This window comes from Diachasmimorpha longicaudata, chromosome 3 (genome assembly GCF_034640455.1).
Source record: "Diachasmimorpha longicaudata isolate KC_UGA_2023 chromosome 3, iyDiaLong2, whole genome shotgun sequence".
Lineage (NCBI taxonomy): Eukaryota > Metazoa > Arthropoda > Insecta > Hymenoptera > Braconidae > Diachasmimorpha > Diachasmimorpha longicaudata.
In genome coordinates, this window is record NC_087227.1 from 11,062,764 (window position 1) to 11,087,107 (window position 24,344).

Here is a 24,344-nt window from a genome sequence, read left to right on the forward strand (position 1 = left end):
CTCAGCTAGTCCGGAATTATTTTCCAAGAAGGAATTAATGAGACAGAACGGCTCTTGAATAATTCAAACACGGAATCGGAATGGAGTTTTGGGAGTTCTCAGAGATGGAGAGGATTCTTCATCAGATTGATTTCTTTTTTATGCCCGTTAGACAGAAGTTCGTGTTCACTGGCAAGAATGTAGTAGTGAACTTGTTCCCATACAACACCAATAACGTTCAAAGTGATTGTCCCTTATCCTTCTGGTTTTTTTTTTGAAAGGCAGAAAATTATGAATTATTTTACGCTCCACAAAATCTCTGAGATATTGGCAATTTTTCTTGTTAACTTCTTCTCATTCATCTTGTAAGTCAGATCTGAGAATACGCAGACAACAAAGAACATTTTTGGATAATTTCCGAATGATAAATAAAAAAGGAAGCGGAAACTCCCGGTGAGAAACTCGTCTTGCCATCACTGAATTTCCTCTTCAAGTCCCTCGATTCTCAAAACGGAAGAATAAAACAGTTGAAAAGGGGGAAAGAAAGAATAGAGAGTCTAAGTCCACCCAGGCACGACTGACGTGGTCAAGCAGCGAAACGAGTCCCCACTGTGGATCCCAATGGGCCCACACGCACCACGAGAGGGCCCCCCGACCACGGACTAGCGTTCACCAGGGGCCTCAGTACTGCCCGATCGCTCACTTGAGATTCATTTGAGACAAAACAAATTCCTGACCGCTTGATAATTAATGAAACTATTGGGAAAATTAATAGAACGAAAAGATATAACGGTACATATTTCCTCTCACCGGTAAAATTTGTCATCATTGGCAAACAGTGACATCAGTTGGTGTTCCTGTTATTTCTAAGAAAGAGAAATATTCCGAATGAAATTTAGAATCAGATTTGACAATTTGAAATACGAGATTTGGAAAATCAAAAAATTATTTATTTTTATCTCGCCAGTAGATGAATATTTTGCAACATTACAAGCTGGCACTTGTACTTTTTCCTAGTACATAAAACTTTTCCGGATAATGTATGAAATTTACATTTTTGTGATTTTTGGTTTTAAAAAAATGTGAAGATTTTATTGAGCCGATGATTTGGATTGTTGTTACGGCTGAAATTGAAAGAAAATCGAAAAAAACAGACACTTCCGGCTCATCCGTGGCTCCAGGTGAGTGACAATTATGTTTTCAAGGATAATCGTCCTTTTTACAAAAGTCTTAGAAAGGTTCGGAAATTAAAACTGAATTTTGTGCATTAAAATGTGCCTATCGATATGTAACAACCGGTTCTCGATGTATTGCACAAATGCGAGTCAAACGTGAAAGAAAAGAGGCCGTATTTGGTGGTGACAGAGGTTCGTAGAAGGCGAATGCTTAAGATAAATAAAAAGCTCGATGAAAATGCAAAGAAAATGAGGAAAAGGGCAAAAGTCACTTTCCCACATCTTCCCTCACCCTCTTTTTAGATAAAAAAATTCTGAAATCACGAATGACAGCAATATTGAATTGTCAATTCAAGAATATTCAACAAAATATAGTTTTTAGGGGCAAAACCACCGGAAATATTTTGAATTTTTGCTGTGCAAAAAAAGACAATTGTTAATTGGGTTTTTGGATATTTTTGTTGCATCTTTTTAAACTTTTTTCTGAGGGCATGAGGGAGATGGCAAGATGAGGGTAGAGATAACGAAAGAGAGGCGAGAAGGGAAGGTGTGGGGGAGTTGAGGAACGTTTGCCCTCGAAATTGTACGGAGGAACCGGCTTTACCGCTGCGTCCAATGCCACTTGGTGTCGACCCACACATACAGCCTCAAATTCACGTTTCAAAGGAATACAATCGAGAACTGAGAGGCGTCAGCGTCTGAGTTGTCGTAGGATGCATCTCCTTACCCATAAGCAACTTCACCCACTTCAACATAATTATTCCATAATTTTTTTTTTGCTCGTGGGAAATATCTGGATGACAGGAAACGGTGATTCAATGGGGTTGTGATCAATTGGTCATCGTATTCTGTACGAAATTCTCCGATCTCAGTCTTTATGAAAAATTCTCATAAATAATTCCATACATTCCGTAGACAACATCTCTGAGAATAAAGGGAAGACACGTAATTGTATGCACAAAAATTGCAACAATTATGTACCACATTTTTGTCAAGCGTCAATTTTCAGCGAGAAAATGACAGCTGATTACCAGAGGATTATTAAGGAAGTCTCATTATTTCTCCTTCATGTTTAACCCAGTTTCCAATCAAGCTCATAAAAATACGTAGGAACATGATTACATTTTTTTCCCTAAACTAGTGGGCAGTCAAGGGCATAATAATCGCCTACACGAAACTCTAAAAATAGGATATCAATAAAACTATCAATGTTTATTGCAGCCCATTCATTATTTATGACTTCCAGTGAAGATAAAAATAACGATAAAAATATAGAATAAAAAACATGAGAAATTAGTGCAGCGAAGACAATCACCAAAAATATCTTGTTTCTCCACTTTCCAATTGCAGCAGATTGAAGACCTCAGTCCATTGAAAAATAATCTTTCATGAATTTACTCAACTTTCACAAATACGTTATTTTTCTGCACAATTATCACACTTAAATGAACCAATTTGTTCCACTGTACGAGCGCAAAAGTGAAATCATGAATAAATGAGGAAAAAAAACTGCCGAACGGTGAAAAAACTGTGCGTGGGCGATTTCGTAGAAAGTGTGAGGCGCGTGTTGGTAATAACAAGCGCTTTGAATTGCCGTTTCCTGTCATCCTGGTTATGTATAATGGGCATTATTGAAAATTATGGATTTAATTGAAATGTAAGTTGAGAATGGCTGGGGGTTTGAAGCGAGGCGTGAAAGGCTTATTGTCCACTATTTTCTACAATTATGCAAAATTTTGAGGGGACTCGGCTTTTCTATTTTACTGAATAATCCAAGAAAGGGAAACAAAAATGTAGAAGTTTTTAAAAAACTGATAGTGTCACATTATGACAATGAATGCACTGATAAGATAAAAAATATAATGATATGCCAAATTATGCCTGATTTCTAACATCATAATCTTCCCTCAACGGCATGTGCCCCCAATACCCTCGAAAAATCTAAAAATATGACGTGATTTGATGTAGGTCTTTTAAACTAACGTCATACCTTATCAATTTCTGTGCAATATTTCCAATTGCCATTTTTCGCTACCTCTATTACTTATGAAATTGTCTCCGTTGTTATAGAAAATTCACAGAAATTGATAAAACATGAAGATGGAGGTAGTCTTGTCATCGTCAGGGCGTTTTGGGGATCACGACACACCCTTCAAGAATGAAGAAATACGGGAATGGTCGGGAGTAGATCAGATTACGGGGATGTTGGAGCAGGCCAGGATTGAGACAGGTCAATGGCGAGCTATCCATAATGGTTCTGCTCATTCCTACGGAAAAGTAAGATCGAAGGTGGTGATTTATATGCGACTACTTGACAAATTATTGATATTTTATCTTACGTGTTCAGATGGTGGATTCTCGTCAACGGAACAACGTCGATGGCACAGTCATTCAAAAGGCTCGTCGACAAGTCGAAGTCTTTCAGAGCCAGGAGCCAGGCAGACGAGTTCAGGTGGTCCGAGCCTCTCAGTGGTCATCCTCCAGAGTCACAGATCATCTAGGACCTCCGTCTCTCCTCACCAATCCCGAAAAATACCCATTCCTGAAGCGCAGCACCTCAGACGACGATTTATCCCTATTTTCTTTAGAAAATCCATCAAAATCTCCAATATCAAGTTTCACCCGAACATCAAAAATACGAAGATCCCTTCAAATCCCAACAAACGGTTCAAAAGTTTACCTTCCTGTATCGACTCTTCAAAAATCTCCACCGAATTCTAAAAAAGTACTAGAAAATCACAGTACCCTCGAAAACTCTAAAAGAAGTCCTGAACATCCTATTCCTAAAAATTCCCCGCAATCATGTGAGAATCATTATAGTCCCACCAATCCCCAAAAATCATTGGAGACTCACTTCATCTCGGAAAATCCCATTGAGAACCATTACATCCCCATATCGTCAGCAATAACTTTGAAAGATCCGAAGAAAGCGGAAATTTCCATAAAAAATCAAGCCCTCAAACCCCAGCGATCACCACATTTATCTCCGAAAGCCTCGAGGTCTCAGGTTTCATCCCCGAAGCCTCAAAGATCCCAGGTGACTGTCGTAAACCTGATAAATCCTCCAAAAACGAGTATCGTAACACTGGGCTCTTCAGGGACACTGGGAATTCCGGCAATTCCTAGTCTTTCAAAAAAGAAAGTTGGATTTTGCAAAACAGAGATTCACTTCGCTGCGGACTCCGGTAAAGTGAATATTGTTGAGACCGATGGAAAACCACCGCCGACAAATAAATTCCGGCGCAGGCGAAAGGCCCAGACTTTTTTACCGAATCTACTAAAAAACAAAGATGGCAATGTGGCAATTTTCGGAGAGATGGAGAGAAAGGTATGGGTCAATTCAGACGTCAATCCGAAGATTCACACGACAACAATTTGTCTTGGAGATAGAGGCATAGGAGGGGCTGTGGATAAAGTTGATTTTAGAACTAGAGGTGATCTAGAATCCCCTAAAGCTGTTTCCGAATTCATTTCTAAGCGAAATCTGGCCAATTTTGTTTCGCGAGATTCTGAAGATAACAAAGTTCTCTCGACTGTTATCGCCACTCACGAGTCCACGATTGCAAGAGTAGAGGACAATGTCTCACCTGGAAAGCCCCATGTTATTAGTGACAAAGACTCCTTAAATGGAGTGGAAGAAAAAAAGATCGAGGAGACTGACAAGACAGTGAAAAGTGAAGAGGTGCAGCAAAACAGTGGGGATACGACGACACAAATAGTTGAGACAGATCCAGCAGCACCACTCTATGTTAATGTGTTCGGAAGAGTCAGGGACGCCTTTCCGGTTTACGAGAATTATCGAGTGGAGAACGAGAAGAAGCAGAAGAGCGAGATCAAACCACCGAAGGAGGAGAAAGAGAGGATTTTGAGAAAGACTAAAGTGATCAGTCCCATCAATGGGGTGAAGAGATCTCCATTGGAGAAAAGGGGATTACAGGGGACTAGTTCGACTGGCGGAAGATCTCCGAGGGATCCCGTCAAAGTGAAGAACATCAAGAGACCGATCAGCGGGGATGGAACTAGCAGGACCAAGAAGCAACCAATGGAGGTTGTCTATCGTACGGCAGTCTATAATATGAAGAACGAGAAACTCGCAAAACCTAGTCCATCAAAACCGAAATCGGGCCCAAGGCTTCTCAACGACCTCATCTGCGGAGGGAAACCAAAAAAAATTCCGCATTCCTCAAAACGAAAAAGTAAATCTTCCTTTCTTATCGTTGAAAAAAAAAATCGATTGCACTTCGTTACTAATGACTTCACTTGTCCGATTACAGCTTCAACGTCATTTCAGGGGGCGAAAGATTCATCTCAGCCTATCAGGTAAGTGTACGTGAATATAGATCGATCTTGAGACGATATTGAGTAACTGATGGTGTCTGTGGTTATTTTTAGGCATTGGAAATGAGCTGAATCATCTCTGAAGAGTTCCCAAGAGACTTGCCTAAAGAATCGTGATATTTTCATTAGAATAAATATAATTTGCTAGAGATATAAGCTATTTAAAGCTCTGGTATATAATTGAGGCCCAGAGATTGAGCTCTCTTAGTTAAATGGATTTTCAATAATATAATTAAAAGCTATATTTGTTAATTCTTTCAAGAAGGCCAATGATATGTAAAAATACATATATTATCTATATACAATACTTTATAATATTATCGGTGCAGCAACCAAGATATACATATATCATACATATAATCATATTTGTTTTTTTTTCTTCATTATTTTAATTTCTTCTTCTTCTTTTCTTTTACTCAGTCCTCGATTCGTAGAAATGATGAGAAGTAATTATTCGAATCATTATTTCTCAATATTCAAAAATTTATCGATTTTGCAATTGATAAAAACATATTTTCACCATGAAATACGTTCTGCATTCTATGTCCTCCAACTTCACCATTTCGGCGAATCGATTTGGACAAAAAGTAATTTGTTTTATAGATAAATTCGCTTGGAGGGACAGCGGAGGTACGAATTGGACATTCGTAGACAGACAATAGTACAAATTACATACGAAACAATGTTTCTTTCGTTTGTCTAATTAATCTACAAGGCTAGAGAAAAATTGGAACAAATTCATGATTATTTTTTTATCTCCATTAATTCTTTTTCGCTTTGATCATAATTTCCTTTTCTAACAAATATGACACATACGTTCCGATGACACCATCACATGAATTAATATTCCTCATATCGTTTTGTGTATTTTTTTAAGGGCAGAGGAAAGTTCATTATTAAAGTGAAATTGGAAAATGATGGTTGGAACTTCAATTCATTGAAATTTTTCCATTTGAGAAGTTCTCAACGTAATCACCGGATGCTCAGTTAAATTTTCGATTCCATAACAGGGCTCAGCTAGTTTTCATGTATTGATTCTTCAAATTTAATTATGGACAATTGTTATCTTTAATTGTCTCATAAAGGATTCTTCGAAATGACTGTTAAATATATCGTATGAGATCAGAAATTTCCCCAGCTTTTCAATGCCATTTATGACAACAATTTCTGCTTTTTTTACTTTTCCACGTCATTTCCTTCCCTTAAGTAATTTCTCCTGTCAGTTTCATCGACATTTATGTTACGCTCATGGGAGTAATGAGTTTCTCAAGTTCATCAGTGAATTTCTGAGAACATGTCCGATTCTGTCAGCTATTTGTTTATTGCTTCTGGAGATGGAGAGAATTCAAGATTCGCCATATTTTTTAATCGACTATAAAAATGGACTTTTTCGTTATGTTTTTGATTGGAAACTGCCTCAGCTTCCGAACGGCAATGAACGTTCTCATTTTCTTCAAATAAAGTACTTTTTCCCTTAATTTACCTATTTGTCTCTCTCATTATTTCATCTCAAAATAATTATTTTCTCAACCTCTCCCCTATTAAAAGATTAATATTATTATTTTTCTTCTTTTATATTGTTACATACATATAACTCATACGTAAACATATATGTATATACTGCAATCTTCAAGGCACTCCTGATGTTTTTTATTTATCTTTATTTAATGTTTTTTTGTTTTTATTTTCTTTCGCTTTTTAGTTTTCCATTTTTTCTTCTTAAATATATTACACTTTTCTTTTCATTATTTTACAGCGGTGATGTCCATGACTTTATATCATTCCTCAGATTACATATTCATGTTCTCTTTCTTTTTAGGTTGGACTGCAATACTGCAGATTTTTCAATGTGAAAATTATTAATTTTTTCTCGTCATTGGGGATTTTTGCTACTTATTTTAGGGGGTTTTCTCTACAAAATCTTCAGACTGGAAAAATATTGGATTTAGAACTTGATATTGTGAACTAAGATTCAATGCGTGAAAGATAGAAAAGGGCCTAAATGGACTAATTTTTAATATCGATAACTCAGCATCGCCAGATAAGTATCGTATCATTGTTTTATATTTAAAAATGCTAGATATATCATCTGAATTCAAAATTTTTGTTCAATAACATCGACAGGAACGTTCTCAATCGAATAAACTAACACACGCAAAACGCAGTCCTTTTGGTGACTCATCAACAACCCATTGATAGAAGGATTTCCATGTACTGAGGAAATAAAAGGATTCCGTTTTGCGTGACATGTTATTTCGTCAAGAAAATACGTGCAGAAAAAGTGGATGGACCCATCGGACCATTCAAAATTTGTTTAAACAATTTCTCTCACTTTCATTTTCGATTTGAAACTAGTAAAATGATATTGCTGGGTTTATTCAAGTTCTAATGAAACTGGAGTAGAAACTGGGAGTTGATTATTTTTAATTCACTTGTCTCCTGTTTTTTCTTCGAGTTTTCATGTTTCATCAATATGAAATAAAGATATATTTCAATATATTTTTTAATGGGGGTTTTTCAGAGGAAATGTTCTATAACATTACCTCCATTTGCAATATTTAATATCATTATGTTTTGAACAAATGATGTTCTTGATCTAAGGAATATGCTGTTATTAATTCACAAATAAATTTTTCAAAAGTGACCCACAAAGTATTTTTCCAGAAAAAAGTGTTAGTGTATCTGTGAAAAAGTCCACTTTTTTACACTTCTGTTTGTATCCATAAAAATCGAGAACGTATGTCAAATTGACCCCGCAATTTTTGTACCTTCATTCAAATACCAAAAAAAAAAGTTAAAAAAATTCTGGAGATTGATTTTCTCCATGAAGAGCCCTTTAAAAAATCATCCCTTCAAAAATCCCCAAATCCTGTCCCTACACTCTTGCCTCAAAAATCGACCTTTGGTTTTTCACAATGACTCAGCAAGTTTCACAAGCCTTTCAGAATCCCTTTAAAAATCATTTTCATCTCACGTCGATACATAAATACAATATGATACAGAAACACTTATACGATTCATGTTGAACTTGTTAACTTCATCTTTTTTTGTGTTTTGTCGGTTTTTTTTTCTCAGAAAAAAAATTATTATTTTGGGACATGTAAGGATCCCATTATGCTGAAGTGGACGACAACAACGAGCATACGAGGGGCGAGAGATAGAATTTCATCGGATTACGTACCGAAATGGTTGGATGCCAGTCTCAGTCCGTTTTTTGCTGGTAAAGCTCTTTCAGTGACTTGAGCTCGTCTATGAGAGTTTGATTTCGATTTTCTAACACTGCTACACGATTCTCCAGACATTTTATGTACTCTTTCTTCTTTCTTCGACATTCACGTGCAGCTTCTCTATTTACATGAACGAGAAAAAAAAACATTACTATCACAAAAACACCCCAGCGATTTCACGGCTGTGTGATAATGCTGAAAAAATACCAAAATAAATACTGACCTATTCTTTTGCAACCTCATTTCCCGTTTCCTCGCAGCATCCTCAACGACAACCCCGTGTCCTGAATAATCTGCAACATTGCAAGAGACTGTACATTCCAAAGGAATTCAAATGGTTCACTGACAATCGGTTCGAATCAACATTTCAAACGGACGATCTTCGAAAAATGGATTCAAACCACAAGAACAGAAATATTAAAAAAACATACAAATCAAGAACACATATTTAGAAATAAATATTGGAAAGATAGAGGGAAGAGAAGGGGAAATGAGAAGAGAGGAAGATAAAATGATAGATACGAAAAATTATAGAAAATAAAGTGTTGAAGAACGGGACACACCTGGGACAAAGAATTGCGCGTCCTGGCCCTGTGCATACTGCACTATTGTTCCACCCGCTGTTGCCGCGTTGCTCATTGTCAGTGTGTGAAGCCCTGGCACACCCTCCCCCTGGGTAGCTATTTGTATTGTTCCCGCAGGTATGACTGGAAATTTTTAATTCCATTTTTCCTTCATTTCTTGACTGTTGATTCTATTTGGCCATTTGTGACGGAATTTATTGGGATTTTCATTGTATGTTTTGTGATTCAAGCGAATGTGATTTAATTCAGCATGCGTTAACAGTGGCGCGGCATTTTTTTCTTTCTAACTTTCCTGTGACATTTTTGCTTTTTATCAATTAGATTATTTTCACGTGATTGCTTTTGACTTGCCAAGGGAGGGAGAAGAGAATTTTAATCCGGTTTCAGACGATGTTGGAAAGGCTAAGGACTCGAGGCCTTTCCATTGAATAACTAAACATATTCTTGACGAAAAATGAGTCGAGCTGCTGACTTCATAGGCAGCCAGTAAAAAAAGATTAGATCATTATTTTTCATCGAAAATGTTTCCAACATTCCAATGAAACTAATGCTAAACCTTCGGCCCTCCAACATGTTCTGAGCATATTCATAAAACACGACAACTGCAGTGATTTTTTTTCCTCAGAATTCTCGATCTTTGCTCTCAATGCCATACCAAACACAAAAAATTATTTCTCAATTTTAATTGATATGTGACAGTACACACAGGGATAGGAGGTGTTCGATAAATTAAATTAAAATAATCATTATGAATTATTTTCGTTGCCCCGATGATGAAAAGCTGATAGATAAAGAAAAAAAAATGATAAAAAAAGACTTTAAAAACAGATGAAGAGAAATAAAATTTTGAAATATTAGCTAGATGAATATTTGACCAACCTGTTTGATAGTGGAGCGAGTGGGAAGACATGTCACTGTCCACATTAGAGTCACACTCAAGGGAGTATTCTAGGGGAGTCAAGTTACCTGCTGCAAAACCGAATCAAAATTTTTTAATTTTTAATTTTCTCTTTTGTATTTCGATGCTGTATTTTACTACACAGCATCCACATAAATGTGAAAAAATATTCTACTCATGATTTTTATGACACCAATTCGTGCAGTCAGGTCATACATAATAAGAAAACAATTAGAGATAGAAGTACCGTGCAGAAAAGGTTAATCACTGACTAGAGGTAATTGCTATATATGGACTTATGAGGCAGGTTTTGGGATGTTGGCAGTATATTTTATATCCAACATATAAAAGAACGAAAATTATTTATTCATATATCTTATTCAAATTGAGAAAAAATGAAAATATATCTATGACGTTATTGGGAACATGAACTATAGAAATAATTGAGGAGAAATGAATTTCTTGAATCACTGGGGTCAGGATATAATTATACAGGCTTTATGAAAACTGGTATTTTCATAATCGATAGATTGATAGAACGAATAAGTAATGTGGAGAGATAATGAAGAATTCAAGCGTTCAATCGTGCTGGAAGATAATAGGGGGAGAGGGCTTGTCACTTGTGCTTGGTATGGCATCCCAAAGTTTTTTTATAAGCAAAAAAAGTAAAAATAAAAAATTACTCCTATATTGTTTTTTTACACATAAGTTCTCTGGTGATTTCGTCGAGGAGTTTTCTCTTGTGTATGAGCTGACATGCACATGGATTGAAATGATAAAATACTTATTTGATGGAATATTTGTAGGATTTTCATTCGTTCTATCTGCAAAGTCAACGATTGTTCTTGTGCAGACATTGATTTGAAAGTTATTGATGGTTTTTCTAGAATGAAGATTTTTAGTGATAATTTACCTGCGATTTCACTTGCACTGAGGTCATTTAAGATTTTCCTGTAAGATGCTCGTCTTGTTAGGACATCTCTTCGCTTTTTTGGAGACTCCTCATCTGAACAACTATCATCACTAGCGGCATCGACGACCTGTTAATATTTTTCGAAAATTGAAACAAAAAATGAAGGATTTTTTTTTATAAATACGTCAGATCCGAGACGAGATATATTTTAAGAGAGAGATTGGCTGTTCCATTGGTAAATGACCTATACTTTCAATAGACTACCTCATTGATACTTTAATAATTGGAGATTACAACCAAAGAATTGAAAGTTCTATTGACAATATAGTTACAAAAAAGAAAATAAATTATTATTTACCTGTAGCGTTTGTATATTAGCTTGAGTCGACTGTATAACAGAGTTTGGTTTGCTGACAAGAATAACATTCCCCTTGGATATTGCCACTGGTTGTATATTCGTAGCACTCTGTATCACAGACTGATGATTAGGTTGAATTACAGATTGCACCTGAAATTCGCAAAAACTCATTAACTATAACGTCATTGACACGAGTTGACGTTTTACCACACGCGAAAAAACAAACAATCACCAATCAACGACATGAGTATTGAAATTAATGAATAAGTTTTTCTATGAGGCACACTCGTGTAAACCCGAACCAGCATTGTGTAAAAAGATCCTATGAACTCTCATAACATTTGTCATTAATTTTTCTGCTCTTTAACTATTGATTCGTTCTGCAGTATTTGGGTAGTAAAATATAAGAAAATAATAATCGATAATTGACCTGTTAAATTTCACATTATTTGGAGAAACCGTGAACTCAATTTAAAAAATCAGGCGATGAAGTGTCTGATAATAACGATTTTATCTGCAGTACTAGAATTACTAACTATCGACGTAATTTCATCTTTATTTAGAAAATAATAATTAATTTTACGATACTTCATCTCAGGTTTAACTATTGATCGTCAAAGTTTGAACAAGCAATGAGGGAGGGGAGGTGAAATACATTATTCTGCCTGAAATAATCAATGTGAAATCGTCGTGAAGACAATTAGAGTGACTGAGTTTCATGTAGGATCATTCGCGAATCTCTAAGATGTACGAAAATATTGAAGGCTTTGTAAAAAAAGTGGATGTAAAAATATGGAAGGAATGTTTAGCGTCGTGGATACAGAGCAGGGACACAAACGAGCGTCGTGTACCTGAGTTGTTCCAGACGTTGGTAATGTCAGTTGTACAATGCTGGTGGAGGCAACAAGATGATGTGTCTGCTGATGGGTTCTACTGATTGACTGTACCGATGTTGCAATTGCTGGTGCTGCATCGCCACTCTGTGAACCAGGTGACATTGAGTCAACTGCTGATCCGTTCTCTTCGACCATACTTTCCATAGCCCGGGGACCACAAGCCCTGAAAAATTTGTCATCTTTACTTCTGGATTTTTCATTAGCTACATTGTAGTAGCTTTAACGAAACGCAATAAAATAATTATTAAATACATGTGATTAGTTCTTCTATGTATTACAAATAAATACAAACAAAATAGGAAATATTTCTTGAATGTCTTGTGATACGGTTCCTCTCAAGAAAGTGTCCCCTAGCCTCAAAAATTCTAAATGTCTTTAACATCATTGCAAAAAATCTTTCAACTCTCCGAAACTCCTGAATCTCTCACTTTGAACTTTCCCGCCAGAACCTCCGACAGACGAGTTCAACTGCGTCACATCACAAAACTCATAAAATTCTAAAAATACAATAAAACAATATCCATCCACTTGGCCCTCTATCTTGCCCAGAGCCCTCAAAAAACCTCTCAAAAACTTTACCAACTGGTCGCCTCCCCCACCCCACCTCCACAGCAACAAACCACCGACTCCGAAAAACCGAGTAAAAACTCGAAAAATGAAAAAAAAATTTTTTTTAAACAATTTTCCCTCATGAATCTCTCGTCGCCATGTTCTCGACTCCACACGTTAAAAACTCCTCACACACGCGTAATTCCGAATTTTCTCGACTGCACGGGTCACCCAAGAGGCACAAGAGATCACATACAAGTGGAGTAAAAAAAACTCACACTTTATTGAATCGCATTTAACATAACCATCGATTGATAAAAATCGTATCATCAGCTATGATACTGGTACAATTTTTTTAATAACGAACAATGGCCAAATTCACTAACTCCTTGGCGGTCCATGCCTCCTTGTTTATTATTTTCTTCCAGCTGGGGTTTTGTACTTACCAGTTACGTATTTATCGTCACCGACTTTGCTGCAATCGGAGTGGGCAAACGGGCAGGTACGTAGCAGCCACGTCAAAGCCTCCAGTGGCTTCGTCACTGGTTGGATATGAGCCCACCCCAAAAGACCTTTAGTGTCGTATTATCTCTCTCTGTTTAATCCTAACTTTTCTCACTCCTTTCCTTTTTTATTCTCTTTTATGAGACACTCGGGTGTTCTACGTAGTCGGTGAGAGGGCTTCGGGTAGACCACATAGAGGGCGCCCTATGTCACTTTGGTAGGGAAAAGGGTATTCCTGGGAATTTTCAAAGGGGATGAAGAGAGTAATTTCTTAATTAAAAAAAATATACGGTTTTTTGGAACTGACGAGTAAAGCAGATGTTAGCTCGCAGGAGAGGTAGCCTTTCACTTTTCTATATCATTGCAAATAAATGATTTGAGGCTGTGGGAAACTACGAGATTTTTCGAAATATTTTATTATTTGGGAGTAGCGGAAAAAATGATTTATGAATATTTTATACTGCCATCAATTTAAGATCAGGCAGGAATAGTAATCACGAAATATTTCCTCGAATTTCCCCCCTCCGATTTCTATTTTTTTCCAATTTTAATGGGAATAATTAACAAATATAATTTTTTTTCTAATGGTTCTGAATACCTGGAATCATTAGACCCATCAGACATTTTGATCGAATAGTTTTCTAGTCTAGAAATAAAAATACGATACCATCACACTTGACTTCCGTGGCGCGCTGACGTCACTAGCTTACGTCACCAGCTACAATCGTAACCCTCGTGACCCATGGGAAAATAAATATGTACCGAAGATTTGGCAGTTGGAGACAGTACAGGAATGGAGTTCTCTCCAGAGGGAATTGTTTAATAAAATCTAAACTTTAACTCTTTGAGAACAAAAAATGTTAATTTTATTTCTATAAAAAAAAATTATTCCATGATTTATTATCATCCAGTAGACATTTTCAAAGACATGAGTTTTTACCAGTAAACAAGAAATATGAAATTTTACCTTCCAACGGTTCTCAATCGCCGATTTTACTCCGTTTATGACGTCATTGAGTTGTTTACGCGACAGAGCATGAGTCATCGTAATTGCAAGGTCACAGTATTTATTTTATTCCTCTGGAAACGACTTTGAACCCTGGGATTTTGCAACATTTTTTGTAAAAATCAAATTGATATCTTTGTTTTTTTGAACAGTAATTGAAATGTTCCATCATTATGACGACAGATTTCTTTGTACTCTCATAATTTTTTTCCTCGACTTTAAATGCTTAGATCGCACCATTCTCCCCGGTTGGGATTTAAGCTCGAAAGCTTTTGCATGTGAGTCAATGAACTTACCCACTGGCTCCTCGTGCCAGCTCTCACATTAATCCATCAGATCTTTAATATCTTCCATTTTTTTTTGTCTAGACAGTATTTTCTTTGCCATCGATGGGGTCAATGAATGATCGACTCGTTCATGATTGCAAGCGTATGTACAATAAAAGTCGGGTTGTACTTTTAATTTTAGTTCTCATTGAGGAGTAATTTACCCTGGGGTTTTTCTACAACCTTTTGATCTTTGAAGATGAATTCTCCTGCTAGAATCGTAGCATGAACTTTTCCGAATAGCTCTCGATTTTCGTAAGGGCTGATTTTGTTCTTGTAAAGGATATCGGTCGTCTTCACCTGAAATGATGAAACATAAACCCCACATTTTTTCCGATCAAAATCGTTTGTCAATTTCCCATGATTGATTAATTTGTTACCGTAATCATTGCCTCTGGATCCCAAACAACGAAATCAGCATCCATTCCAGGAGCGATGGCACCCTTCCTCTTCTCCAATCCAGCTAATTTCGCTGGATTCGTTGACATCCACTTGACCAGCGCTGGCAGCGTAATTCCTCTCTTCTTAGCTTCGGTCCAGGCAACCGGGAGTCCTGGACAGTCCATTATAGCAACCAAATAAAATCAACGACTCGAATTCATTCGAATGCTGTAGTTATCTCTATTGAAACATTTAAATTTCGAACCAAATTGTAGAGAAGAGATCCCGCCCCACGCCTCAAGGAAGTCTGGTGTTTTTAGGTCCACGGTACAGGGAGAATGATCGGAATTAATCATGTCCAGAGTGCCGTTCTTCAGAGCTTCCCAGAGTTTTTCCTAAGCGATAGAAAATGAAATAGATCAATTGTATATACTTCTCTGAAGAATATTTCCGTAGACATTTTTCCTAATTATTTGCATTCCTATTCCTCTATTGGAAAACAATTCAGGATTGCGATTGCTTACTCGATTTTCACGATTACGAATTGGTGGACAACATTTGTACAGAGTTGCAGAGTCAGGTATTTCCTCAGCTGCAAATGTCAGGTAGTGATGGCATGTTTCCGCAGTGAGAGGAGCCCCATTTTTTTTCGCGTCAGCAACAAGTTTTAGAGCTTCACAAGCTGACAAATGAACGATGTGACATCGAACCCTACAAGTTCATCAGTGACCATAGAAATATTTTCATGGAAAAACCAATTAAAATTCAACATAAGAATTTTCGCAAATGCTGTACGAGGAACTGTCAATAAACTTCGAATGAGCATTTAAATTTTTTACTCACTGTGACTTCTTGCAGAGCTCTGCAACTTTAGTGATTGCTCTGGTCTCCATTGAGGATGGACGACAGTGCAAGAATGTACTGTACAGCTTCGGATCTAATCCCTCGTGTGAAACGGTCTCATCGAATTCAGCATGGAACTGAAAATCAATCGTTAGGATTAAGAAAATTACATCACTGCGGCGCCAGTGGTTTAATTTTATAGTAAAGAAAGGGATACTCACCAGAAGAACAGATCTTGTTGATTTCAATTCTTCGAGAGCTTCTTCGACATCCTCGATGGACACATATCGAAATTCCGGAGTGCCACTCGGAATCAAGAAGCATTTAAAGCCAAGCACTCCAGCTTTCAACATTGCTTTCAACTCTTTCTATACGAAAGCATCTTTTGTTTTTTCAAAATTGATAAGGAATCGTGAAATGAAAAAATGGAATGTAATAATACTCACTGCATTTCCTGGAACCACTCCTCCCCAAAATCCAGCATCAACGAAAATTTTATTCCTAGCAAACGTCAATTTTTCTTCAAAGTTCTTTACAGTAGTTGTTGGAGGTATGCTATTCCTGCAAAGAAACATTGTAACATTCTATCATCAAAGAAATATCCTCTTTTTATCTGAAAAACATATAGAACATTGTTCGAGGAAAATCGTGAAATGTTTTCAATAACTTACAAAGGCATATCAATGATAGTGGTGATTCCTCCTGCAGCAGCAGCTTGAGTTGCCGTCCAAAAGCACTCCCAATGAGCCCTTCCAGGTTCATCGCAATGCACATGGGAATCCACTAGTCCAGGCATTAGAATTTTCTCTCCAAAGTCCTCAATCACGATTCCCGGGTATTTTCTCGCAATTTGAGCCCTCACATCACTAACCCCTTCGAAAACCTCCTTGACAACCCCATCCCCAGTGATAATTATTGCCGGAACCACTTTCGATCCCAGAATTACTCTTTGAGATCCAAAGGCCTTCATTTTTAATTGGAATCAATTTATTGAATGATACGCGAATGGCTCTAAAACCCCTTCGACTGACTTGTGAACCGGTGGTAGATTATTCTTATCAATTTTGCGATAAGATTGGCTTTGGAAGAAAAGGAGAGAATGATTTTGATATAAAGTAGCTATTTTTGTGCGGAAAAACAATCAAATAATACTGGTTCCTATACTCTCTAACTATCCTATTAGTTCTTCCTATTCACTACTATTGGAGGATTTTATACTCTGTCTAAAAATACTTTTTGTCGGTGAGGAATTGTATAGGAAAACAAAATAGTTAGCTCTTTTTCTGGTTTTGAATTCGGCTTTTCATCAATACGATTTTCTCTAGTTTTCTAATTTGATATTTGATGAGAGAAAAATATATTCTAAGCTTTTGAAAATACATTCATCATTTTTTGGATTGTCTAATGTATCTTCAGAGTGTATACCCTGGAAATTTCGCGGTGGATGGTGTTGAGAGATCAACAAAAAAATAAACTATGCCCCCAAGACCTGGGAAATACATCAAAAAGTTATTTATTAATTGCAATTTTTTTAACGATAGAATTATCAGGAAACTTTACCTTCGAACAGGGAAAACGGACGATCTGGAATGCGATTCTGGTGCTCCTCGTAATTGAAACACCACTCAGCAAATTTTGCAGCTCGATACAAGTATTTAACGTCCTGAAACATAATATTACGTAAATCATACGTAGTAACTGCAGAACTATCATAAGACTCAACCTTGTAAACAATTGCAACTTAATTTTTTACTACTTATGCCATCGTCAAGAGTATAGAATTAAATATGTGCCTGCATTCCGTTCTCTTCAGCTATTACCAAGAACTAAACGCGAATTTTCAAGATTTAACAAATTTCGTTTTTGCATATCCTGCCAAACGACTTCCACAAAAAAATTCGATAGGAATTTAAGCCATGACAAAGCCCCATAAAAATTTTTAGACATGCCTGTGTCTCTTGATAAAGATTCAGAAATGTGTAAGCATTGCCCGAGGTTCCATGGCAGATTCCACAGCCCTTTTTCAACAATCCACGTCGCCAAACAACTTCTCCACATTCCTTGGCAACATCCAAGTATTTTTCATCTTTAAAGACCTGGAGTAAATTTATTACTATTAGTTATTGATTCAGTGGAACGCCAGGGCATGTCTGATGTTGAAAATGCGAACTTTGAATGCGAGGGTGAAGAGCATGGTCATAGAAGGGGCTCCATGACACCAGTGGACGAGTCTATCCGCTTTATTTCCAATGGAGGAGGGAAAATTTTTCGATGGAAACCTCAGAGTTATCAGATAATCGATGGAGGGTTTAATTTCGTCGTTCAGTTGGGCTTCAGTCAAATAAGCACGCGCCTGAAACCCCAAAACATGGCGATTTTTGTAACCAATAATGCGGTGAAAATATTTATTGTAATGAAGAAATAGTTACTTGAAGGAGAATGTAGAGAATTCCAGCGATGCCATGAGCACCACCTAAGTACTCTTTTTCGTGCCAACTGTACATAAGGGGAATTTTCAGACATCGTGATGTTGAATAATTCTTACCAGTCGTAAGAATGCAATTGATTACCTAAAAGTTTGATCGGATAAATTTTTCATTATGGAATAAGACTACATTGAATTCTCATTTTCAAAAAATTAATGATTAGGAGATGGAATGGGTTAATTGAGAGGTAAAAGAGGTGAATGGATTTTTTGAGGGAACTTTTGTGTAAAAGGGCTCTCATAAATATTCCGAATATAATTTTTACTAGCTCCAAATAGTGAGAAGAAACCATGTTTTGAACATTTAATTTTTCACCTTCTTTATCAACTCTTCATCGATTAGACCTTCAGAAATATTTTTGTTAACGAATAAGAGACTGTACAGGTAACCAGCTCTTCCATACAGAAGTTCTTCATAATAGTACATTGCCGAAAAATCGTACAATGATTTCAATCTGCAAAAGTAATTGTTGTTGCTCTCCATAAGTTCTTCAATAATTAGATAATTAGGTGCTAAATTCTTGGGATGAGGAAGTACCTGGTGATTATTTCGTGTGATTTTTCAACATTCCCTGAAGAATGATGAATCAAAGCACTCAGGGCTAGTCTTCCCGCTTCTCCTGTCAGGAATGTTATTGATTTTTTATCGTTCTTATTACTACCTGCGCATTCCATCAATTCCAGTGCCCTCTGACAGAAAACAAAATCAGATTAAATCATTCTCACGGTTCGGATGGGGTATTGGACATAAGCAAATGATCTGTATACATACATCCATGTAAGTGGGTTCATTGAAACGTTGTCCATAGAAATAAAAAAGATAGGCAATTCCAGAGCTGCCGGTGTAAACGGATGAATCATTTCTATTCACCCATTCTTGCTGATTCTCATTCAGACGACGGATAAATGTGTGAATATTCTGTTCGAGACTTTCCTTGAAATTTTCGCTCAGCTAAAAACAATATCATTACTGCCCCAAAAACTTGATGTCATGTAAATTTATTGAATGGAGTACTATCGTACCGAATAGGTTCCACTATTGATAACGTCCGCTGAATTGCTGTTTGCGAAATCCGGAAATCGATTCTCGTAGTGTCTGGAACTGTCTTCGGCCATTTTCCTGGAGCAGACAATGATGCAAAGAGCAGGAACTTAGACGAATGCACTGAGCTATTGTTTTCGTCAAAATTGGAGCATCAAAAAATTTCCTTCCACAAGATACCAAATAATTTATAACGAACTTACTCTTGACCTCATTATATCTCTGAAAATCAGTCAATCGTTATTAAAATATCGCCGGTTTGCCTCGTGCTTCCTCTAATTTTTGTGTTAATCTACTTAAACACATAGTCTGATATCAATCAAACAAAGTTGAGTAAATCCGGTACAATATGTATGAACAACTGGGGTAATTTCCATTCATTACTTGCACCACACTCTAGTCTTCTATAAAAACGAGACTTTTCACATGAGATACATAATTACAGCAACCACGATGATGTTCGACAAAAGTTACATTTTCTTTGCTTATATATTGGCCCTCGTTGTAAGTATATATTTTATAGTTCAGTCCAAGGCAATAAATTTAGGTGAAAGATGATGTAAACATATTTTTGATCTTCCAAAAAAATTGGGCTAAAAAGTCGTCTAAACACTTTCCCTGGAAATATAAAATCTGCACGTTCTGCGGGGTATTTTTACGACCTTTTGGCACAACTCATGCGAAACGTGCTATTATTACAAATCGATTTCTTTATTAGAGCGGTGAACCTGTGAGAAAAGGGCTGATTCAGAATGCTGTAGACTTTTGTGCGATGGAACGTGGCTTCCCAGCAAATAAATACGAGAACTTTGTTTCCAATTATATGAACGTGGAATTGGACGATTGTGTGGCAGCATGTGCTATGAGAAGATTAGGAACAGTAAGCTCTCCGTTATTGGAAAAATTTTAACTTAATCTTCATGATTATTGAAGATATATTAAAAAAATCATTGGCTCATGATCATGGGACTGACAATCTATGCTCCACTCATAAACCGTAAATCCTACAGAATTCGAAAGCCAATAATGTCACCCTAATGCAATCCTATATCTTTTTTAATAATCTCCAGATGTCTGACAGTGGAACCTTCACGGGCGAGGAAGCTAAGAACTTGATGGTCAAATCAGAAGCTGAGGTAAATGAAGATGCCGAAATGGATGCGGCGATCGACAGCTGTGCAAAGATGTGTAAGTTCCCTCAAGATTTATTTCATTCAAGTTCGTAAATATTACCTGCATTCTCCATAAATAATTCAATTTACAATAATGTTCTGAACGTCTAGATGGAGACGGCCCAGACCCATGCACCACTGTCAGGAACTTGCAAGCCTGTTACAAAATCCTCTTCGTCCAAATCCAGGGCAATCATTGGTCGATCAATGGCTTCGTAAATCAGGCTCTACTATTGACTTTTGAAAATTACCCCGATTCTTATCCGGGTGGAAAAGGAGGAGCGTCGGTGAATAATACGGAAGTCGTTTTGAAACTTCTGCCATGAATGAATGTTTTTTTGTTAAGAAACCAAATATGGCCCATATGTGGCCTTCCTGGTCTTGGCAGGCCAAGACTACACGTGTGTTCAACGATTCTGTATCTATGAATAGGTGGAAAGGGACGTTTTAAGCCCACAGAGCGCTTAATACAACAAGTTTTCATTTTTTACTGCAAATAAATAATTTATTTAAACGTGACAAGGTTATTCATTTAAAAAATCCTCCCAGTGATAACGATATTCTTTTTTTCCTACAGTCCATCAACTTCTTTCACTCTTTCGGCTATAACCTCTCTGTTATCTGTCCTCAATGTCCCTTTTCACACAACTTAGTTATTTATCATTCGCTTATTGGAGTTTACGGGCTTATTATTCGCTCTTCCTCCGAGTATATCGCGTTTTCTTCACGTCTGACAAATTCTTAGATCTTAATAAATTCGGAAAATGGTGTATGGTAACCGGTTGCACTCAGGGCTTGGGAAAATCATTCCTAGGGTCGTTAGCAGAACGCAACTTCTCCCTTATTCTTGTCGGACCAATCACAGAAGGCTTGGGCGACCTTGCCAGTGATCTTGAGTTACTCTACAATGTCGAGACGAAGGTCATTGATCTCGACATGACCTCTAGACAAGTTGACTATCAGAAACTCGAGAAAGAAATCGAGGGACTCGAAATTGGAATATTAATCAATAACTTTAGTGTTAATTATGGATATCCTGAATATTTTCTTGAGGTCAAGGATTCTCAGGAAGTGTTCAATGATATCATTTGGAGCAATGTTGTCCTCGTGACACAAATGTGCCGGATCGTAATGCCACAGATGGTGGAGAGGAAGAAGGGAGTTGTCATCAACATCTCGTCGACCTTCGCTCTAGTACCGAGTCCACTTATGAGTGTTTTTGCAGCTTCAAAAGCTTTCGTGTTAAAGTTCAGCAAAGATTTGAGTGTCGAGTATGGTAAGAAGGGGATCATTGTACAGTGCTTATGCCCGGGAAGCATTGCCAATGATGAAGAGAGGTGGATTTCACCAAATTCCAAGGTAGAGACATGGTAATAGAATTATTTAGCCGATCCGCTGGTTTTTAAATTAAATAATAATATCCACAAACGTCTGAATATTTTTTTTGGTCCTCGACCGCTTAAATGATTATATCCTTCGTAGTTGAAATACGTCATAAATGTTCGTGATGAAATTCCTGAATGATGGACTAAAAATTGAACTGAATAATTTGAGATATCGCCAATTGGTCTTTTAATATTCATAGGTATATGTTGAAAGTGCTCTGACGACAATTGGGAAGGACTCAATCACTACTGGATTCTTCCCCCACACACTTGTTATTGGGCTAATCCGAGTACTCTGGCGCTTGTCACCGGATACCCTGATCGAATGGATGACCGCAATAATGGAACGAAATCGCAGACGAGAACTGAGCAAAACAGTTTATTAATCAATTATCTTTTCCCTCGTTGTAAAAAATTTTCGGCTTCTTTTCCTGATAACTCCTTCCCCCACATATCTGCGCGTTATTAATGATTTTCTAGGTTATACTAGGAAACGCATATGTAATTTTGAATGACAACTTTAGAAGAACTCACTGACAATCAATGAAAATGATTTACTCACCGTTGATTCTGCCGAAAATGAAAAAACTCTGACGAAGCAAAGCACAATCGTCGACGCAAACTTTGATTTCCGACTACTGTTTTTGAGACTATCGACGAAAACTGTCGGAACACAGCTGCAGTCAGACTCATAACTAAATGACTCAAATTATTTCAAAAATTTCTGAAAAAATTAACAATTTATTAAATTACTGCTAGATTTTACTATACATATGTTTTCCCAACTGTTTTATAAATTTTCGTCATTGTAATATGAGGTTGTATAAAAATTAATCATCAAAAATATATATTTATTCAAAATGGCTGGGAGTGATTTCTGTTCTTACTGGATTGCTTTCCTTGTAAAAAATGGGACATGTTGGATTACCTAAGATGTTTTTTCTTTTTCTATCCAAGACAATATGATGTTGAGCTTATATCGATTGTCTGCAGTACTTCACTTGAGCCACATATTGAGCATCTTTTTTCAAATCGAGATCACTTCGCTTCTGAGAATAAGCTCCAGTGGTTCTCTCCATTTGTTCATTTTCTAATATAGAAAAGTAAGTGAAAAGCCATGTGCATATACCCACGTGAGTAACAAAGAGTTGAATATACACAAGCCATCGTTTAGGATCCAGATGATGGTTGATTGGAGAATCCGAAGGTTCAGAATTTGAAAAGTGTTTAGAACCATTAGCTCAGAAAGTTCACTTATCAGGATCTTGATATAAGAGCCTTAATTTTTTTCGTCACTCCCTTGCTACTTTTTTTCGTCTCGATTTTTTGACTATCTGGCTCTTCGAGCTTGTCTAATCCACTCAAAGAAGGCAGACTAACCGTACTGTCCTCGGTCCTGACAGATTTCTTTTTCGTAAAGCTGAAAAACCCTTCTTTCTTCACTGGCTTTACATTCGGTTCAGGTGAATGTTTTCTCTCGACAATTTTCACTTCTTCAGCCTTTAAACTCTCTCCCTTAACCGTCGGAGGCAATTCTACGAATTTCTGTGGCACTAGAGAATGCTCCGCAATTTTACGATCAGCAGTGATGGCTGGTGGTGAGACACTACGAATGCAATTTCGAAATCGTTCCCAAAAGTCGTAAATTCCCACTCTGTTGTAATGAAGCATGACCGTGTGGCGCATTTGTATTGGGATTTCACAGTCTTGGTACAGAACAGGAACAATTTTCCTTCGTCGTTCAAGGAGACCTGTCGTCTGGCCAAAATCCATTAGAAATGTGTTGACTGGACTTTTGATGAAGTTGGGAGAAAGAACCACAATCAATCTTGTACATCTCTCGGAAATCAACTGCATCAGTATCTCAGGTTCGAATCTTTCCCCACGACTGATAAGGTCTCTGTCTTTTGTGCAGAGCCGAAGATTTCCCCTTTTCTCGAGGTTCTCAATGATTTCGATAGCAAAGGAGGAATCCTCGTCGGCATAGAGAAGGAAGGCGTCGTACAACTGCAGCGCTTGGCCAGATTCGTATCGTACCACATCATCTGGATATTATTAAATCCGATTTCAATAGATGTTCAGTGACTGTGAAGAGTCTGCAAATTTATCGAATTGCACTTACCAAGAGTTAACAATTGATTGTCTATATTTATATCGACCGTGTAAGCATTGCCCTTGGCAAGTCTCTCCAAATATATTGTGCCATCCCTCTCCAGTATCTCGGTGGTATCGTCAACGACATCCCACCTCTCGATTTTCCTCAAAGCCTCCAACAATTGCTCA

At 37.2% G+C, this 24,344-nt stretch overlaps 7 protein-coding genes across 34 annotated transcripts; 3 read left to right on the forward strand and 4 right to left on the reverse strand.

Moving 5' to 3' along the window:
* Positions 1–79: 79 nt before the first annotated feature.
* On the forward strand, positions 80–5,945 carry LOC135160774 (uncharacterized). Of its 2 annotated transcripts, none has more exons than XM_064117743.1 (5): positions 80–1,160; positions 3,225–3,431; positions 3,502–5,350; positions 5,429–5,474; positions 5,547–5,945. In XM_064117743.1, the coding sequence occupies exons 2-5, from the start codon at positions 3,249–3,251 to the stop codon at positions 5,557–5,559; spliced, it is 2,091 nt and encodes a 696-aa protein (XP_063973813.1). In that variant the 5' UTR covers positions 80–1,160; positions 3,225–3,248; the 3' UTR covers positions 5,560–5,945. The 2 variants fall into 2 exon arrangements, with proteins under 2 accessions (XP_063973813.1, XP_063973814.1); XM_064117744.1 differs by lacking the exon at positions 80–1,160 and adding an exon at positions 2,431–2,811.
* Crebb (Cyclic-AMP response element binding protein B) lies at positions 5,234–14,523 on the reverse strand. 25 transcript variants are annotated; one of them, XM_064117788.1, is made up of 10 exons: positions 14,389–14,523; positions 14,089–14,263; positions 13,364–13,656; positions 12,420–12,531; positions 11,473–11,622; positions 11,115–11,241; positions 10,183–10,272; positions 9,283–9,426; positions 8,943–9,012; positions 6,514–8,839 (listed from the first exon to the last, which is right to left on the reverse strand). In XM_064117788.1, the coding sequence occupies exons 4-10, from the start codon at positions 12,510–12,512 to the stop codon at positions 8,695–8,697; spliced, it is 819 nt and encodes a 272-aa protein (XP_063973858.1). In that variant the 5' UTR covers positions 12,513–12,531; positions 13,364–13,656; positions 14,089–14,263; positions 14,389–14,523; the 3' UTR covers positions 6,514–8,694. The 25 variants fall into 25 exon arrangements, with proteins under 25 accessions (XP_063973837.1, XP_063973858.1, XP_063973846.1 ...); XM_064117776.1 differs by having other exon boundaries at positions 12,324–12,531; XM_064117767.1 differs by lacking the exons at positions 13,364–13,656; positions 14,089–14,263; positions 14,389–14,523 and adding exons at positions 5,234–5,595; positions 12,948–13,179 and having other exon boundaries at positions 8,674–8,839; positions 12,324–12,531.
* On the reverse strand, positions 14,265–16,947 carry LOC135160780 (probable allantoinase 1). The gene is made up of 8 exons (XM_064117756.1): positions 16,649–16,947; positions 16,424–16,538; positions 16,199–16,345; positions 15,978–16,114; positions 15,659–15,845; positions 15,400–15,529; positions 15,134–15,306; positions 14,265–15,053 (listed from the first exon to the last, which is right to left on the reverse strand). Exons 1-8 carry the CDS (start codon positions 16,945–16,947, stop codon positions 14,892–14,894), a joined length of 1,350 nt encoding a protein of 449 aa, XP_063973826.1. The 3' UTR covers positions 14,265–14,891.
* A 379-nt stretch (positions 16,948–17,326) lies between these two features.
* LOC135160781 (glutathione S-transferase LANCL1-like) lies at positions 17,327–23,319 on the reverse strand. 2 transcript variants are annotated; one of them, XM_064117757.1, is made up of 11 exons: positions 22,990–23,319; positions 22,624–22,785; positions 19,486–19,582; positions 19,235–19,414; positions 19,001–19,152; positions 18,779–18,917; positions 18,407–18,547; positions 18,148–18,330; positions 17,927–18,073; positions 17,538–17,640; positions 17,327–17,466 (listed from the first exon to the last, which is right to left on the reverse strand). In XM_064117757.1, exons 2-11 carry the CDS (start codon positions 22,752–22,754, stop codon positions 17,390–17,392), a joined length of 1,350 nt encoding a protein of 449 aa, XP_063973827.1. In that variant the 5' UTR covers positions 22,755–22,785; positions 22,990–23,319; the 3' UTR covers positions 17,327–17,389. The 2 variants fall into 2 exon arrangements, with proteins under 2 accessions (XP_063973827.1, XP_063973828.1); XM_064117758.1 differs by lacking the exon at positions 22,990–23,319 and having other exon boundaries at positions 19,486–19,726; positions 22,624–22,749.
* LOC135160799 (uncharacterized) lies at positions 19,735–21,150 on the forward strand. 2 transcript variants are annotated; one of them, XM_064117824.1, is made up of 5 exons: positions 19,735–19,870; positions 19,950–20,008; positions 20,223–20,384; positions 20,575–20,692; positions 20,788–21,150. In XM_064117824.1, the coding sequence occupies exons 1-5, from the start codon at positions 19,858–19,860 to the stop codon at positions 21,000–21,002; spliced, it is 567 nt and encodes a 188-aa protein (XP_063973894.1). In that variant the 5' UTR covers positions 19,735–19,857; the 3' UTR covers positions 21,003–21,150. The 2 variants fall into 2 exon arrangements, with proteins under 2 accessions (XP_063973894.1, XP_063973893.1); XM_064117823.1 differs by lacking the exon at positions 19,735–19,870 and having other exon boundaries at positions 19,873–20,008; positions 20,788–21,149.
* Positions 21,247–22,906, forward strand: LOC135160795 (very-long-chain 3-oxoacyl-CoA reductase-A-like). The gene is made up of 2 exons (XM_064117818.1): positions 21,247–22,035; positions 22,262–22,906. The coding sequence occupies exons 1-2, from the start codon at positions 21,307–21,309 to the stop codon at positions 22,445–22,447; spliced, it is 915 nt and encodes a 304-aa protein (XP_063973888.1). The 5' UTR covers positions 21,247–21,306; the 3' UTR covers positions 22,448–22,906.
* Positions 23,319–24,303, reverse strand: LOC135160249 (uncharacterized). The gene is made up of 3 exons (XM_064116578.1): positions 24,235–24,303; positions 24,148–24,157; positions 23,319–24,106 (listed from the first exon to the last, which is right to left on the reverse strand). Exons 1-3 carry the CDS (start codon positions 24,301–24,303, stop codon positions 23,319–23,321), a joined length of 867 nt encoding a protein of 288 aa, XP_063972648.1.
* Between the last annotated feature and the right edge of the window lie 41 nt (positions 24,304–24,344).